General features: G+C 37.7%; 1 protein-coding gene across 1 annotated transcript in view; it reads right to left on the bottom strand.

Annotated features, from left to right (window-relative positions):
- Nucleotides 1-3,578: 3,578 nt before the first annotated feature.
- Nucleotides 3,579-14,771, bottom strand: part of LOC145678865 (phospholipase B1, membrane-associated-like) — a 47,264-nt gene continuing 36,071 nt past the window's right edge. Inside the window, exon 8 of the mRNA XM_081749441.1 lies at nt 3,579-3,817. Coding sequence (XP_081605567.1) covers nt 3,579-3,817 — 239 coding nt within the window. The remainder of the gene's footprint in view (nt 3,818-14,771) is intronic.

Raw genomic sequence — 14,771 nt, 5'->3', positions numbered from 1 at the left:
TGTTTGTTTTCCACCGACTTGGTTTCCTTAAATTTTGCTATAACTTTCCACACTGCGCTATGGGAAATGGGCTCCCGTTCTGGGTGACGAGCGTTGAAATCGTCTGCGATCTGTCTGCTGCTGCGCTCTCCTGAGATCAACACGATCTCTATCCGCTCATCCCTTGTTAGTGCCATTCCGTGTTCGTCACCTGAAACAAAAGAAATTCGGTTAAAACTTTACAACGGTTGACCGTAGAGCCAAAAACATTTCACCACTGGCTTCCTGGAAAAATTTCAGTCCTACTTGATGTTTCACATGATAGGTTTCCCATTTTTTTTTAATGTTCCTCCCATTTCAAGATGGCAGATTTTAAGACTGCGGCCGATGGTGCCATTATGTCTCAAAAGATTTTTCCCCTGTCTGTTATCATCACTTTTTCCTTTTTTCCCAATTCTGAACGGTTTGGATGTTATTTAGGTGTTTCCACACTTTTGGACCACCCTATTAAATTTCTAAATTCTATCTTGTAAGCCATCTAGTGACTGAGGCATGAACTACTACTAATTTGGAATAATTTGTCGATTTTTTCTTATTTTTCGTATTTGATTACGAAAATGTTTATTGCGAAAATTCGACTTTTCGTAAATCTAGGGTTCTTTTGTGAGTTTGTGTGGAAAAGAGCCCTAGATTGATCTACTTAAGTAAGTTGAGGGCTTTTGGTATATCAAAACTTTTGTTTGTCATTTGCCCTTAAAACTCTTAAGCAAATTCTAATGATTATACACTGTTCACATTATAAACTAAGACTGAGAACCTTAGGTTGGAAACCGCTGTTATGCTGTGAATTGGTAAATGTCTCTTGTTCTTACAGTTTTAAAAGTATTATGATTAATAAGTCAGGCTAAGGCAACGTATGGTTTTTAATAGCTTTCACATGTCTTTCATTCCCATCCGGGGATAGGCGGGCCGCAGAAGGTTATGCCTTCTCTATGGAATAGCTTTTTTCAACCAAAATAAATAATTACAAATTTCTCGTATGTATTTCCAGGTAACATTATGATACGACGGAAATGAAACTAATTTGTTTCTTTTTTTAAGTTATCATCAAAATATGCCTAATAAAACAATGCAATATGATAATTATTCAAAGTATTTGTGAATACTGTTTCCACCTTTCATTCATGCCAACGTTTGTTTTCCTATCACCATCATCCCATCTTCTGCTTCAGATTCTCTTCAAAACATTTTTTCACGTTTTAAAATTTACTTCTTCATTGCCTGGGCTCTCACAAGTGTTTACAATGGTTCATTCACAATAATGTGATGGTTTAAACGATACATTCACAATAATATAATATTTAAATACAATAAATGAAATAGAAGCTTACATACTCGTTCACATACACAGTAGTACAACTACAATTAATACAATGCATAACATCCACGTGTGATTGCCAATTCATGAAGTCAGGAATAGTTTAATTCATTTCTGATGAACCTAATTCAATAATTTCAAAGACGATGCCTGATAATTCTCCACTTCATAAGTTAATAGTTTCCCCAGCAGACCATCATATTATTTTATTATTGCAGGTAAGCCGAAATGATATCAGGTATGTTAGTTTAAGATATATTTTTCCTTCCAAACTTCGTTTTATGTGCCAAGGCTCGGCAACTACAATTGAAATTTTCTTCTTCTTCCTTTTTAATTTCCAAAAGCAGTTTTAAGTGCAATAAGGATTCGAAATATCAGGGAAATCAACTCTTCCTCAGTGTCGGCGTTGCTGTTAGGTAGCCAAAAGCGTTCCCTGTTGTAGGCGTCTGTAGTTTGAGTAGAGGCCCTAAGTATAATCGCAGAATTCCCTTTATTTAATTACCGTTGAAGCTGCAACATAATTTTTTCCACCAAGGTCTCTTTGGCGGTTCTGACTTCGGTAAATCGTCTGTGCTGCCGTTGAGAAAGATTCGCTCCAACTCGGACTCTAATATGTTCTGAAGGATGTTATGCTCGGATAATTCGCTTCGAACATCGTCTTCGCCGTTGAAGCAGCAACACAACAACTTTTTCCACCAAGATCTCTTTGGCGTTTTTGAATCTGCTAAACTAGCTGTGCTGCCATTGAGAAAGATGCGCTCCAACTCAGACTCTGATATGTCTTCAATGAGGTAATGATCACATAATTCGCTTCGAGCATCTTCGTCAGATGAAAGTGTGGTGCAAGAATTGTGCGTGTGTATACCGGTACCTTTAAACAACTCTTCTTGCAAATCGAATATATTAAGTTCTTCCTTCTCTTTTTCTGAATTAAGGTTACAAGAGAGATTTGATGAATCATTACTTTCGCTGTCGAGGGAATTCAGATATTCTTCTAAAGCTAGTAGTTGTAATGATGGATCCTTGTGAATCTCCCTAAAGACGCGTAGATCAGTCCTTACACTCACATAAGGAAGCAGTCCTTTCAGACGCCTTTCTTCAGGTGAATACCAAAAGATAGCGAATCCTTGTAAAGTGTAAATGACAGCTGTTCTTACTACTTCTTTATCAAATCTACATGTATATACCAGATTTCCATTGGTATTACGACTCTGGTACTCTCGACACCTTCGCTCGCAACTTATTGTAGACAAAGGGTCATCTATAAAGGGAAACTTCTGCTCATATTTCTGAAGGAAAGAGGTATTTTTCCATTTTTCCTCCTTTCCACAACAGGTCTTATTTTTGCGCTTAAAGAGCATTTTGTCGCTTTTAAAGAGCAAAGTATCAACACGTGTTATCTTCAAATCCTTCTTCGCTGCACTGAATTTTCCAGCTCTTAGTAACGATAACAGTGAGTTCAAGAATGGAAACTTTTAATTCTATCAACAATGATTTACAATAATTTATATTAAGCATAATATAGAGAATAAACTAACAATATTGACTTACTTACGTTACAAATAACTATCAATAGTAATTTACTTACATTACGAAATATAGCTGGGCAAGCGAAGGGGGTTAGAAGCTCCGTAGGGCTCGTTTTGTTCCACTTTGACCCCGTGATAATACGTCACACTCTGGTGGTAAAATTTCAATGTAAATCTAACCTCACCTGTTTCCTTGTGACCAATTTAAAACAGTTGCGTAGGGTAGCGCGTGAAAAAAAAGTTCCGAGGCATATTTGGAATCCCAAGCGTTTCAGGTATCCTCTGATCTTATTGGTCGATACAGATAGGACATAAAGAGTCATGACTAGAGAACGGATTTTAAGGTGCAGCATCTTTTCTAAAAATGTAGTTGTTAAACAATTCAAGTTCAAAAACATAAACTTCTGCTAAGTTCCTGTCCCAAAAGAAAATACTTGTGTTTAGTAACTACCCGAAATGTTACACTTATAAATTATGTACAAAGTCAGTGTAAAACTTTTTATTAAACAATTATGTCATCTACAACGGTTAAAGGAATTGGTCAAAATGAATAATATAAAGTTGATATGTATTATGAACAATAAGTATGTTTTTGTAAGTTCTTTTAAAGCTTAAAAGCAGACAAGAACTACTGTGATCTTTCGATTATTTTTTGATTATTTTCAAGTAAATTTTTCTCTTTTATAAATTATCTACGACGTTATTAATCTTGCTTTCTGTCGATTCTCTTCCTCTATTTCATTATTTTCTACAACATTTGCATCTTCAGTTTCAACTTTTGCACTGCTGGCAGCAACTTTAGAATTTTTGTTTGTGTAAAAATAAGGATTTTCTTTAGTGGGACACACAAATCTACTAAATTCAGGCTGAACCCAATGCTCGGTCTTCTGCCCAACAGGCTCCAGAAGGTTATTCCACAGCGCATTTGCAACTAAAAGTATAAAACAGATGTATTAATTTATTACAATATGATGATTATGAAATATTCCTTTGATTTTGAATTGAACTTATTTTCAAACTACTTAAATATTTTTTTTGCAGGATAGTTTCGTGTGTCCATGTAACCTTACAATTTCCGATTTTTTTTTTAAAAAAAACCTTAGATTCAATTGTGATACTTCTGAATGATTATTAATAAACAAATAATAATCCGAGTTAATGGAATTATTGATAGCCATGTAGGATTAATTTTTTTTCGTACCTACTTTGTGAATGAAGAACAATATGTTACACAGCGGGGCGCGGTGGCTCAGTGGCAGAGCGTTCACCTTCGGTGCTTGAGGTCCCTGGTTCGATCCCAGCCCGCGCCGTATGGACTTTGTGGTGGATAAACCGTGCTTGTGGGTTTTCTCGGGGTTCTCCCGTTTCGTCCCACTTTCTTCATTCCATCCTTTCATTCATTTCTCATCATCGCCGTCTTCTTTAGCCTAACCGGCATAACCGTGGGATATAAAACTTAAAGAATTCATTTCATTTCAATATGTTACACAAAAATTACAGGATGAGCTGAACATGAGCTAGTAGAACTCATTTCAAATCACAATAAATAGCATCTCTAAATACCATACATACGTACAAATACGGAGACGGTAGTAAAAGAACAGAGGGAAAATGTCGTAGTCACAGATATCGTTAATTTCATTTTCTGCAGCTTCATAACGATGTAGGAAGCAGCACACTACCCACTTGGACATACGAGAAATGTGGTGAAGTTCACCCCAAAGGGTGAGTGTCCAGCCTGAGATAAGCGATATTTCTGATGTTCAGCAGGAAAAATTTTGCTTAAGAGTGTGATGTCAAATAAGATCAGAAGAGCATCAAACATGTATACAGTGACGGAGTTCAACTAAATATGGAGGGCTCAAAGAACATCATTAGCACCAAGATATCCAGGTTCTGTTTAACTTAATACGATTAGATTAAATTGAATTCGTTTCAAAGAAAAGATGAGTATGAAACACTGCACATTGATAAAGTACACCTTTTGAGTCTTTGGTGAGGTTTGAACAGGTCGTCGGCTTGTATTCATTACAGAGAAAATAGTAGCGTACCTTCATATGAAGAGTTACGGGATGCAGATATCGGCAAATTAAAGACATTGCAAACTGACAAAAGCTGGAGGAAAGAACATAATGAACAGGTATTCGACAACGAGATCCGACTACATGTTGTTGATGGTTTCTAATAGCAGTGAAGAAGAATAGAATTCAGCAAAGAAGAAAAAGACAAACTGGACCAAAAGTAGGGAATATAGAAACAAGAGGAGTAAACGAAGATAAAAGGAATTGGAAGCAGTAAATAAAGATACGGGAATGGAAATGGACGAGGAAATGTAGAAAGAGGTAGGAAGAAACAGAAAATAAATGGATGAAGCAATGAACCACTTGCTACAGGAAATATGGCTCAGAGCTATAGTAACGAAGAATTATAAACTATTGAAGTAGTTGTATAGAATAAGAGGAATTATTCATTTTGGCATAGCCAGTGAGAGTGTTGAGGGAATAAAATAATCCACGAAGTATTTTTGTAATTGTAGAATTTAGTTGTTACGCGGTCTACGAGAGCTTTATGTTTACATTTGTTGATTCAGAAGGTTCAAGTTCTGTATCAAGATTTGCAATAAAGAGGCTCGTATAGTAAAAGAATAATAAATAAATGTGTAAGTTAAAGTCACTTTGATTTTCGACTAGTCCCAATTAGTGCTGTAAAGGCCTAAAAAACCGAAAATTTTGGGTAAAAAAACACTTCTTTACCGTTTGTTTTCCCGAGCTTGGAAAAAACGGAAAAATTGTAATTTTCGAATATTTTACTACATTTTGCTTTTAAAATGAAAACTATTTTATATTTACTAGTTTACAGTTAAGATTACTGAGTAGTTATGTTTCTTGTATTAGAATAGGGAAATTTTGTGGCAACAAATATATTTGCACCACTCTTTTAAAGTTAGCACTATGATAGAATGGAGTTATGGCTACGAAAGATACTCAAATATGATCCTAGTTAGATTAATTAATATAGACACATTTAAATTATCTTAAGTAATCTTATAAAGTTACCGTCTTATGGCAGGGAAGTGTTAAAATAACGAACCGAATCATTTTAGTTAATACCAGTATGTTAAAATCAAATATTTATTTTATGAAGATATGTATCTTCCTTGTGCTGAGTAAAATTTCCGGAAATTTTAAACCCATTAGAAAATATATTTTGTTCAGAAATATTGGCAAAACAAGCAAAATATAATTTAAAAGCTATTTCTTCGCCTGATGCTAATCTTATTTGCTGTAACGTGTCTGTAGCATATATACAACGTATTTCGCTAGCAGGAAAATACTTAAAGCAACAGTTTTTAATTTTAATTTTTAGTTTTCTGATTTCTGATAAAAATCCCTACTTATTATTTGTATATTTTTCGGACAACTCAAAAAGAGACATTACCTTATTTACATATACACACATACAACGCACAAGTGCATAAATTTGAGCAGCGACAAATATATTAAAGAATTTAACATATGAAATTTAACATATATATCTTCCTACCCAAGTTGTGGGGATGAATTTGGATTTAAACGGCATCGGAAGCGTTACTGTTCATCACAGCAATACCAAAAACCATGGATTCGACACAAATATCTTTTATTCAAGAGCCCTATTTGTTGTAACAGAAACACTTCATGATGGTAGATGTGTATGCAATTGTAAACTTCTGTAATCAATGCACAACCAGTAAGGAGTAAACAACTAAAAGGCACATAAATGAAATGAGTGCAGACTATTAATTTTCAAGAATAATTACAACAGTTTTATTTTCGAATGCTTCGTTTCTAAATATTCACAATATTGAAAATTCTCAACTTACATTTTTCGCGCATTCGAAAGAAAACGGTTCCATTACTAGTAAAACTAACCTAATACAAAGAATTTTGTTATTCTCCCTATTTTTCTGGAACAAACCTTTTTTACCAGCAGGTTCAAAATTTCCGGAAATTTTACAACACTAGCCCCAATAGACCCGGGCTTATGGACGCACATTAAACGAAAGCTTAATTACCAAGAGGAAAAGATGTAATTGTTGAATAGTAATAATAGCCTATTATTCACGTCAGAGCAAACGCACTCCAAGTAATAGTTCCTTTACCAAGTCCATTTCGCTTCAATCATTGATGATTGAAGTTGAGTGAAGTTTTAACGTTGTACTTGCAGTAAACAATTATTTAAAGGCGGAGGCGTAAATGTGGGGCTGCAAATCCCTTTCAGCTGCGGGGTGGCAAAACATTAAATCCAGCCTTAGTTGACGTGGTAAACGATTGATTTATTCCACAAAGGAATTGTTATATGTCTGGTTGGTTAACTGAAAACCAATTGATCTTAATCAACGGCGGATTTAGACATTTCACAGTCTTAGGTAATTCTTAGTCTGACGCCCTTTCTCCAGGAAACGAAAATTCCCCACTTAACTCTGCTTATTTATCCATTTCGTAACTGCTCTTCCACTCGTTTTGCTTGCTCCTTTATTTATTTATTTCAGCACAACATGCATGATGGCCAATTAGAAGATTGTTATGTAAGTCCAATACCAAGGAAATTTTAGATGCTTTTACGTGCATTAATTATAAGGAGCGTTCATTTAATTCGTAGTCACCCCGTGAAATGAATGGAAGCCTTGCGAAACGTGTAACGATGATCATACCGGTTTGTAGTGGGTTCTTTGAAGGCTCAATAGATGATGACATGGTGGTTATCCCGTGAATGGGAAGAGGAAGGAGGAGCTGCCAAGAAGGACAGCTGTGTCAGCGTCGTCCCAATGCACAGTACTGTGTTTTCAATCGAAAAACAAATTGGTTCACGGAAAACGGAGGAAATTAAGTGAAGCAGCGTGCCGTTATACGGTTTCTTACCGCCGAAGATGTTGGCGCACGGGCAATGCACAGATGAATGATGGGTGTTTAATGACAGCATGCATTGTTACTGCCAGCAGCATCAAATGGAGGAAAGCGGTTTGCAGAGGGTCGCGAGACGCTTAAAGACAGCGTTCGTCCGGGGCAACCCATACTGGTGACGCCACAGAATACTGCGCGAGTGCAGGAGATCATCCGGAAGAACAGGAGAACTACGGTGAACGAGATGGCGACGGGAGTGGGCATCAGCGCTGGATTGGCCCACTCCATAAGCACCCGTACGCTTCATTTTCGCAAGGTTTCTGTCCAATGGGTGCCCCACAGCCTTACCGACGCTCAAAGAAAGGAAAGAATAGAGGCGTGCCAGTTGCACCTGGACAGATTTGAAGCTGAGGGTGAGGCAGTCCTGGGAGAAATCATTACAGGGGACGAAACGTGCTGGCATCACTACGGCCCGGAAAGCAAAGGCCAAAGTTCGCGGTGGCGTCACCCTACCTCTCCCCTCCAAAGAAGTCTAAACCAATTTCAACCTCAGCCGGAAAGGTCATGGCCTCCGTGTTTGACATTTAAGGACTACTGCACACGGAATTTTTTGAGCACAGACAGACAGTGAATGCCGCCCGGTACGGAGAGACATTGCACAATCTCCGCAATTCCATCAAGTCCAAACGCCCAGGGAAACTGTCGGCGGGTGTGATTTTGCTTCATGACAATGCACGGCCGCATACGGCCAACGTGACGCAGGGGACTTAAACTAAGTGTAAGCGGAAGGTTCTCCGTTACTCGCTCTACAGCTCTAATCTCTCCCCTTGCGATTTTTACCTGTTTGCGGAATTGAAAAAAGCTCTACGTGGACACTGTTTCCATATGGACGATGACATCATACAGGAGGTGACGTCGTGGCTTCGCCGGCAGCTCAAGCCTTTCTACCAGAAAGGCACCCAGTGGACAAAGTGCTTCGTCGCCATAGGTGATTACTTTTAAGGTTGGTGAACAATTTCCCATACTTGTACAGGGTGACTACGAATTAAATGAATGTTCCTTATATTTCGTTTACTGGTCTTATTTCCACATTATTCTTCTAAAAATATTTTCACTCATTCCAAATATATCAATATCTCGAGTTACTAATTTTATATTAACGTAGGAAGCACTCATTCGTCATATAGGGGATTTATATAGCATATCAGTGCATGCCTTCAAGCAGTATAATATATTGTTATTTCTGATTCTAGTTTTGGATGACGGAACGTGCATTACTACATTGGAATTTAATTCTAAAAAATCAATATTATTGTTCATAATTTTACGAAGAAATACTAATTACTGGAGACTTCTTCTTTGTTTCAATGTTAGAATATTGATGTATTTTATGATTTCAGTATATGATATATATATATATATATATATATATATATATATATATATATATATATACAGGACTTAGAACTGGTTTCCTTTACGTCAATAATTTCATAAACTCACACTGAACACTTTCTATCATTTTACAAAAATTTTCAGCATTCATGTTCCAAATAACACAATCATATTCTAATTGAGATCTTAAGTAGGAATAAAACATTGAGATAATATAAAGAACTAGAGATGCCCTTCCTCATATCGCAGTATTGATTCAAGCGTGCTCGCGACATGTAGATTTCGATTCGAGATATCGTCTCCCAAGATTATATATTCCGCAAGAATCAGTTTGCTGATATATGTAAACAAACAAAACGCACATATCTAAACTCAATTTGTATACAACGTAAAAACATCAGATAACATTTAATAAAGATTGTTTAACCAAAATGGTGTTAGTATATCCAATTCGATTATCACAGGTAGCTTCACTACGCGTGCGTGAATGGATACAAAAAAATTTGAACAATACCAAATGCTAAAACCTTTTACGTTATCCGCTCTTCGCTTTAAGGTGCTAAATTGGAAATTATTATTTTAAAAGGTAAACAGTAGCGCCTGTGATTTTTAATCAATAAATTCTACCAAACCAAAAAATTATTATATATTATAAACGAAAGATAAATTTTCAATTTAGTAGAACCGTCTACTAAAGTAAACTTGAACCCATTTACAAATATATTTCTTTTGTTTAGAATATCGATAAATAATGTGCGTCTTGTGTGAGAGATAGGCCTATTGTTCCTTTTCACAGTGAGTGAGGATTATTTTATGTAGTTATTGCCATCTTTAGCAATTTTTAACGGAGACAAATTAGGTCTACTACCTCCACAACGAAACAATTGCCTTGCCAAAGTGTCACAGAATACTACTTGACCTAACATAATTTTGGCAGAATTTCCAACTCATAAACATATAGTTCAATAAATAAGCAAACTTAATAACAGTGGACAATTCTCTAGGTAGTAGTATTTATGAATCTTTTGACAGTGCACTGTAAAAAATGAGGTGTTAAAACAACACAAAATGACTACCACTTTAGCGTGTTACTTGTGTGCTAATTCAGCACAAAGATTTTGTTTGGCGTTTACCCGGTTAAAGGGTTTTGCCCTTTCTTCAGGGGAGTGATGCATAAACATTTTGGATGTCATAATATTGTAGTTGGTCTAAGTGATTTCTCTTTATTCATTAATTATTAAATAATTCAAACATACAATCAACAGTAATATAAATGTAAGGAACTATAAATGAACAATAAAAAAATAACAAAAAGTGATATGTGCCGTAAACGAGTATATAAGTGAAAAGAACAACAATAATATATGTGCATGAAGGCTAACAAACAGAAAGAACGCAAGTAACGAATAGAAAACAATATTTGAACTGAAAAGAATGATGTGATGAAATGATAATAAATGAATTGCACTAGATGCCACATCACTAGGTTTTGTTAGCAAACATATGAAGTTATCTTCTGTTCCTGGGGCCACTCAGGAACTGATGAAGACAGGGGAGGCCCATATTAGTTGGTAATCACTTTGCGTATGATGGATAAACATGAGGTGATAGATGACGTGGATGATAAATGGCAAATACATCACGGTCTCTGTTGGCAGGATCCAACTGAAGATGATACTATGTCATATAAAGTTGCAGCGGAGAGTCCAAGTATCGTGGGGGTGTATCGTTGTCTCGATCGTAGAGTAGGATGTCCTGTAGCATTTCATGGTGTAACTCAAAACGTGTAGTAATGTAGCGGATTCGAAGTCGTTCAAAATGTAAGAGTAAAGACGGAAAATCAATAAGGTTGTACAGGAGCCTAGTTGGACTTGGTAACCTGATGCGATATGCTAGCCGCAAAGCTCCATGATACACAACTTTTGATAATATTTGTCACAAGCAGAGACCCAAGCCGTATGACCATAAGTTAAGGTACTTCTCTTGAAGGCTTTGTAGATATGGAGGACCGTAGATGGTTTTAAACCCCAACTTGTACCAACTAGCCGTTTAAGCAAATTGAGTCTTTTCTGGGCTTGAACGATAACCTTCTTAAGATGTTGGATCCAAGATAGTTTACTGCCAAAGAGGATGCCAAGATAAGTCAGAGTCAAATGAACCGGAACTGGTGTATGTTCTACATGGAGACGAAGTAAATTCGGGTTTCGGTACACTCTGGAGCGCCGTCCTGGTGGTAAAATTACAAGTGAATGTGTCTTCGCAGAGGCAATACTCAATCTCTATACATTACACCAGTCGACAAATCTATCAATAGCAGGTTGCATAAGTCGATTAATTTTGCTGAATAGCACGGGCTGTTGAAAGAAAAGCTATGTCGTCAGCAATCTGATAGATTTGGATGTTGTCTGGTAATCTCAGATCGGCAACGTATAAGATATAGAGGGGAGGCGACAAAGACGAACCTTGAGGAACTCCAGAGTGTAAGAGGATCGGATGAGAAAGAGCGCTGTTTATGAATATATATGCCAGTCGTCCTGCTAAGAAGGAATTCATGAAGCGTATATAGGAAACAGGTAACATATATTGATGTAGTTTATATATAAGCCCAAGATGCCAAACTTTATCAAATGCTTTCTCGAGGTCAAACGTGACTAAACAGGAAGGAAGACCTCGGTTATATTGGTTATAGACGGCGCTTGTAAGACGAAATAGCTGATCTAAGATGCTGAAATGAAGCCGGAAACCAGCTTGATGGATTTATCCGAAAATTGTGACGTCGAATATAATCACGAAGACGGCGAACAAGGATCCGTTCTAAGATTTTACAGAGGCAGCTAGTTAAATGAATTGGTTGATACGACTGAATATCCGATGGTGGTTTCTTATTCTTGGGAAATAGTAGTACTTTGGAGTACTTCCAATCAGGTGGAAAGAAACCAGTTCGGAGGATGAAAGTATAAAGATGACTGAGAAATAGAAGAAAAGTAGGAGACGCATGTTTGATGAGTACATATGTGACACAATCGAAACCAGGTGCAGTATTGCGTTTGTTTCGTAGACTTGTGGTGATATCGTCTGTTATAGGCTGCGTAAGCAGAATATTTGGTTCGAGTAGATGATTATCCGACGGTTGTAAGTGAGCTGATGTCGGATCAGTTTGGCAGTTGATGATGGATTAAGTCGTTGTGGAGTATGTCACCCAGGTAACGGAGTGAATATATCTTGAAAAAATAATGCGAATGTATTTGCCTTCTCAGTGTCAGTAGGGAGAGCTTGATTGTTGTAAATCAGCGGATATATCGTGCGTGAAGTTGTGCCAGTAAGTTGATCGAACTAACGCCGATATTTGCAGAGATGAGTTTCGGTAGCCAAATTATTGCATGTACGGATCCCCTGTCGCTTCTTGTACGCAACTATGTAGTTATGTGTTATACGTAGGTACTGGCGACGCAGTCGAAGGGCTTCCAAATTGCCGCTCAATCGGTACTTTCGATAAGCTCTACGTGACGCTGTTATTAATGAAAGGTATCGTGGCGGTAATGTAGGTTTATGAAGATATGCGGTAGTAGTAGGAATGGATCGATCAGCCGCATTTTGAACTGCTTCAGTTAGTGCAGTGGTTACTAGATCAAGGTTAGGTTGTGAATTAGGCACAGTGAGCAGAATGATAGCTTCGTCAAGTGCTTAACGGTATTGATCCCAATCAGCCCGATTGTAACAGTAGACTTTCTTGGCTGGCAATGGTTGTGAGGATTATGCTGTGCAGCGTAGCTCTATCGTAATAGGAACATAATCACTGCCTATAGAGGCTAGTATCGAAATGGTGATAAACTGAGTCAGAGAAGATGAGGTAATAACAACAGCAGAAGTAGTGTTACTAGCTAGCCGTGTAGGTTTAGGTAGAATATGAAATTCGCCGGTAGTGGTATTTTGAACAAAATCAAGAAAGTGCTGTTTGTCTTGCTGGGTACGACTATGGAAATTTATGTCTGCCATAATGATGTAATGCTTAGAGTGGGAGTCAATGAAGCGAAAGAAATCATAGTTGAGTTGTTTTCCGGGACGAAAATACATCGTAGCAAACGTGACGGAAAAGCCTCGAAAGTAGATAGTAGTTATGTTATGTTCAGGAAGAGCAATATTATGAGGTGCTGTTACGGATCGAAGTGGAGTTACGATTGGAGATACCAATAGCCGTACCATCATAAAGACGTGGTAGAGCAGGGGCATCGTGACGGAGTATGGTATATTTCGGTATGTAGCAATTCAGATAAGGAGCTAGATATGTTTCGTTCAATGCTAAAGCTGATATTCGTTCTTCTTGTAGTAACTGCGTGAAAAGCACTTTATGGGTCAGTAATGAACGGATGTTCATAAAAAGTAAGGTGTAAGCCATAATAAATACACAGAAAAATTTGAGATGAATTTCGCCATATTAGACATAAACTTCAAGGGGTTGGATTTGAAAGTGTATTGTGGGCCCAGAATAGGTGGGATGAAGCTGAATATTAAACAGTATTTTAGCTGTGTGAATGATTTGAGTAAGTCCGAAGAAACGGATGAATATTTTGTAAAGTAATTTTGAGAAAGCGTAGTAAGTCTTCAACAGTAACTGGATGGAGTAATGAGTTGGCAGGTGGAGTCGGAGGATCAACGGAGCGAATAGGAGCAACCAGTTCCGGCTTTGAAGGTTCAGGTTGTGGTTTGGCTTTGAAGTTGTAGCTGTATGTCGAATGTTTTTCAGGACATGCACTGCATTGTGGTGGTTCCTTTTGATTAGGGCATTCCCTGGTAGGATGTTGCATGGAGCAATAGCCACATTTAATGATACTAGTGCGTTCCGACGTGGATGTGAGTTATACTGCTGGAATCGCTCACAGCGCAATGGAAGAGGTGCCGGTGTACGGGATGGCTTGACCTTATAGCGTCTGCGATAGATATACGCTCCTTTGAACAGAAGTTGATAGATTAGTTGTGGTTGGTCTGTAAGCGCTCGCACAAGATAGGTTGCTCCTAAGTTATTCTTTATTCGGATGCAACGTTTTACAGGTAACCCTTCTTGATGCTGTTCCTCGTAGATTTCTTCGTCTGTGAGGTCTGGTTCTACGCGTGTGACCACCGATAACATTGGTGGACGTTTAGGAGGCGGAGGTGTTTTACGTGTGGTAGGAGTTAAGGCGGAGAGTTTTGCTTTTGGCCCAAAGATTTCGAAAGTGGCCTTATTCCCTACATGCGTCGCAAAATTAGACCTGGTTGATTTTATGATAATGCCTTTACGTGTTTTCATAATTTCACGGATCTCAGATCGTGGTACAAATTTGACTAATTGTTGAAAGACGGCACGTACCGAATCGTATTTGGTGTCAAAATCGGTTAGTAAGAAGTTATAGATGATGTCTTGAGTAGTGGTTGTTGAAGTATCTGATCCAATAGTGTTTGAAGCCCAATCCATGTTATTTGTTTGCTGGTTGTCGTTATTACTAGTGCGTGGCCGTTTTGGATGATCAGAGGTAGAGTCACGCCCGTGTGGTGATCTAGAACGAGTTCGTTGATCTCTAGGTGGGCTGTCCCCGGTATCTGTGTTGTCCCCTGTTTGTGCATTACTGC

This window comes from Thermobia domestica, chromosome 1, assembly GCF_964235325.1.
Source record: "Thermobia domestica chromosome 1, izTheDome1.hap1.1, whole genome shotgun sequence".
Classification (NCBI taxonomy): Eukaryota; Metazoa; Arthropoda; class Insecta; order Zygentoma; family Lepismatidae; genus Thermobia; species Thermobia domestica.
This window is presented reverse-complemented; position numbering and strand designations above follow the sequence as displayed.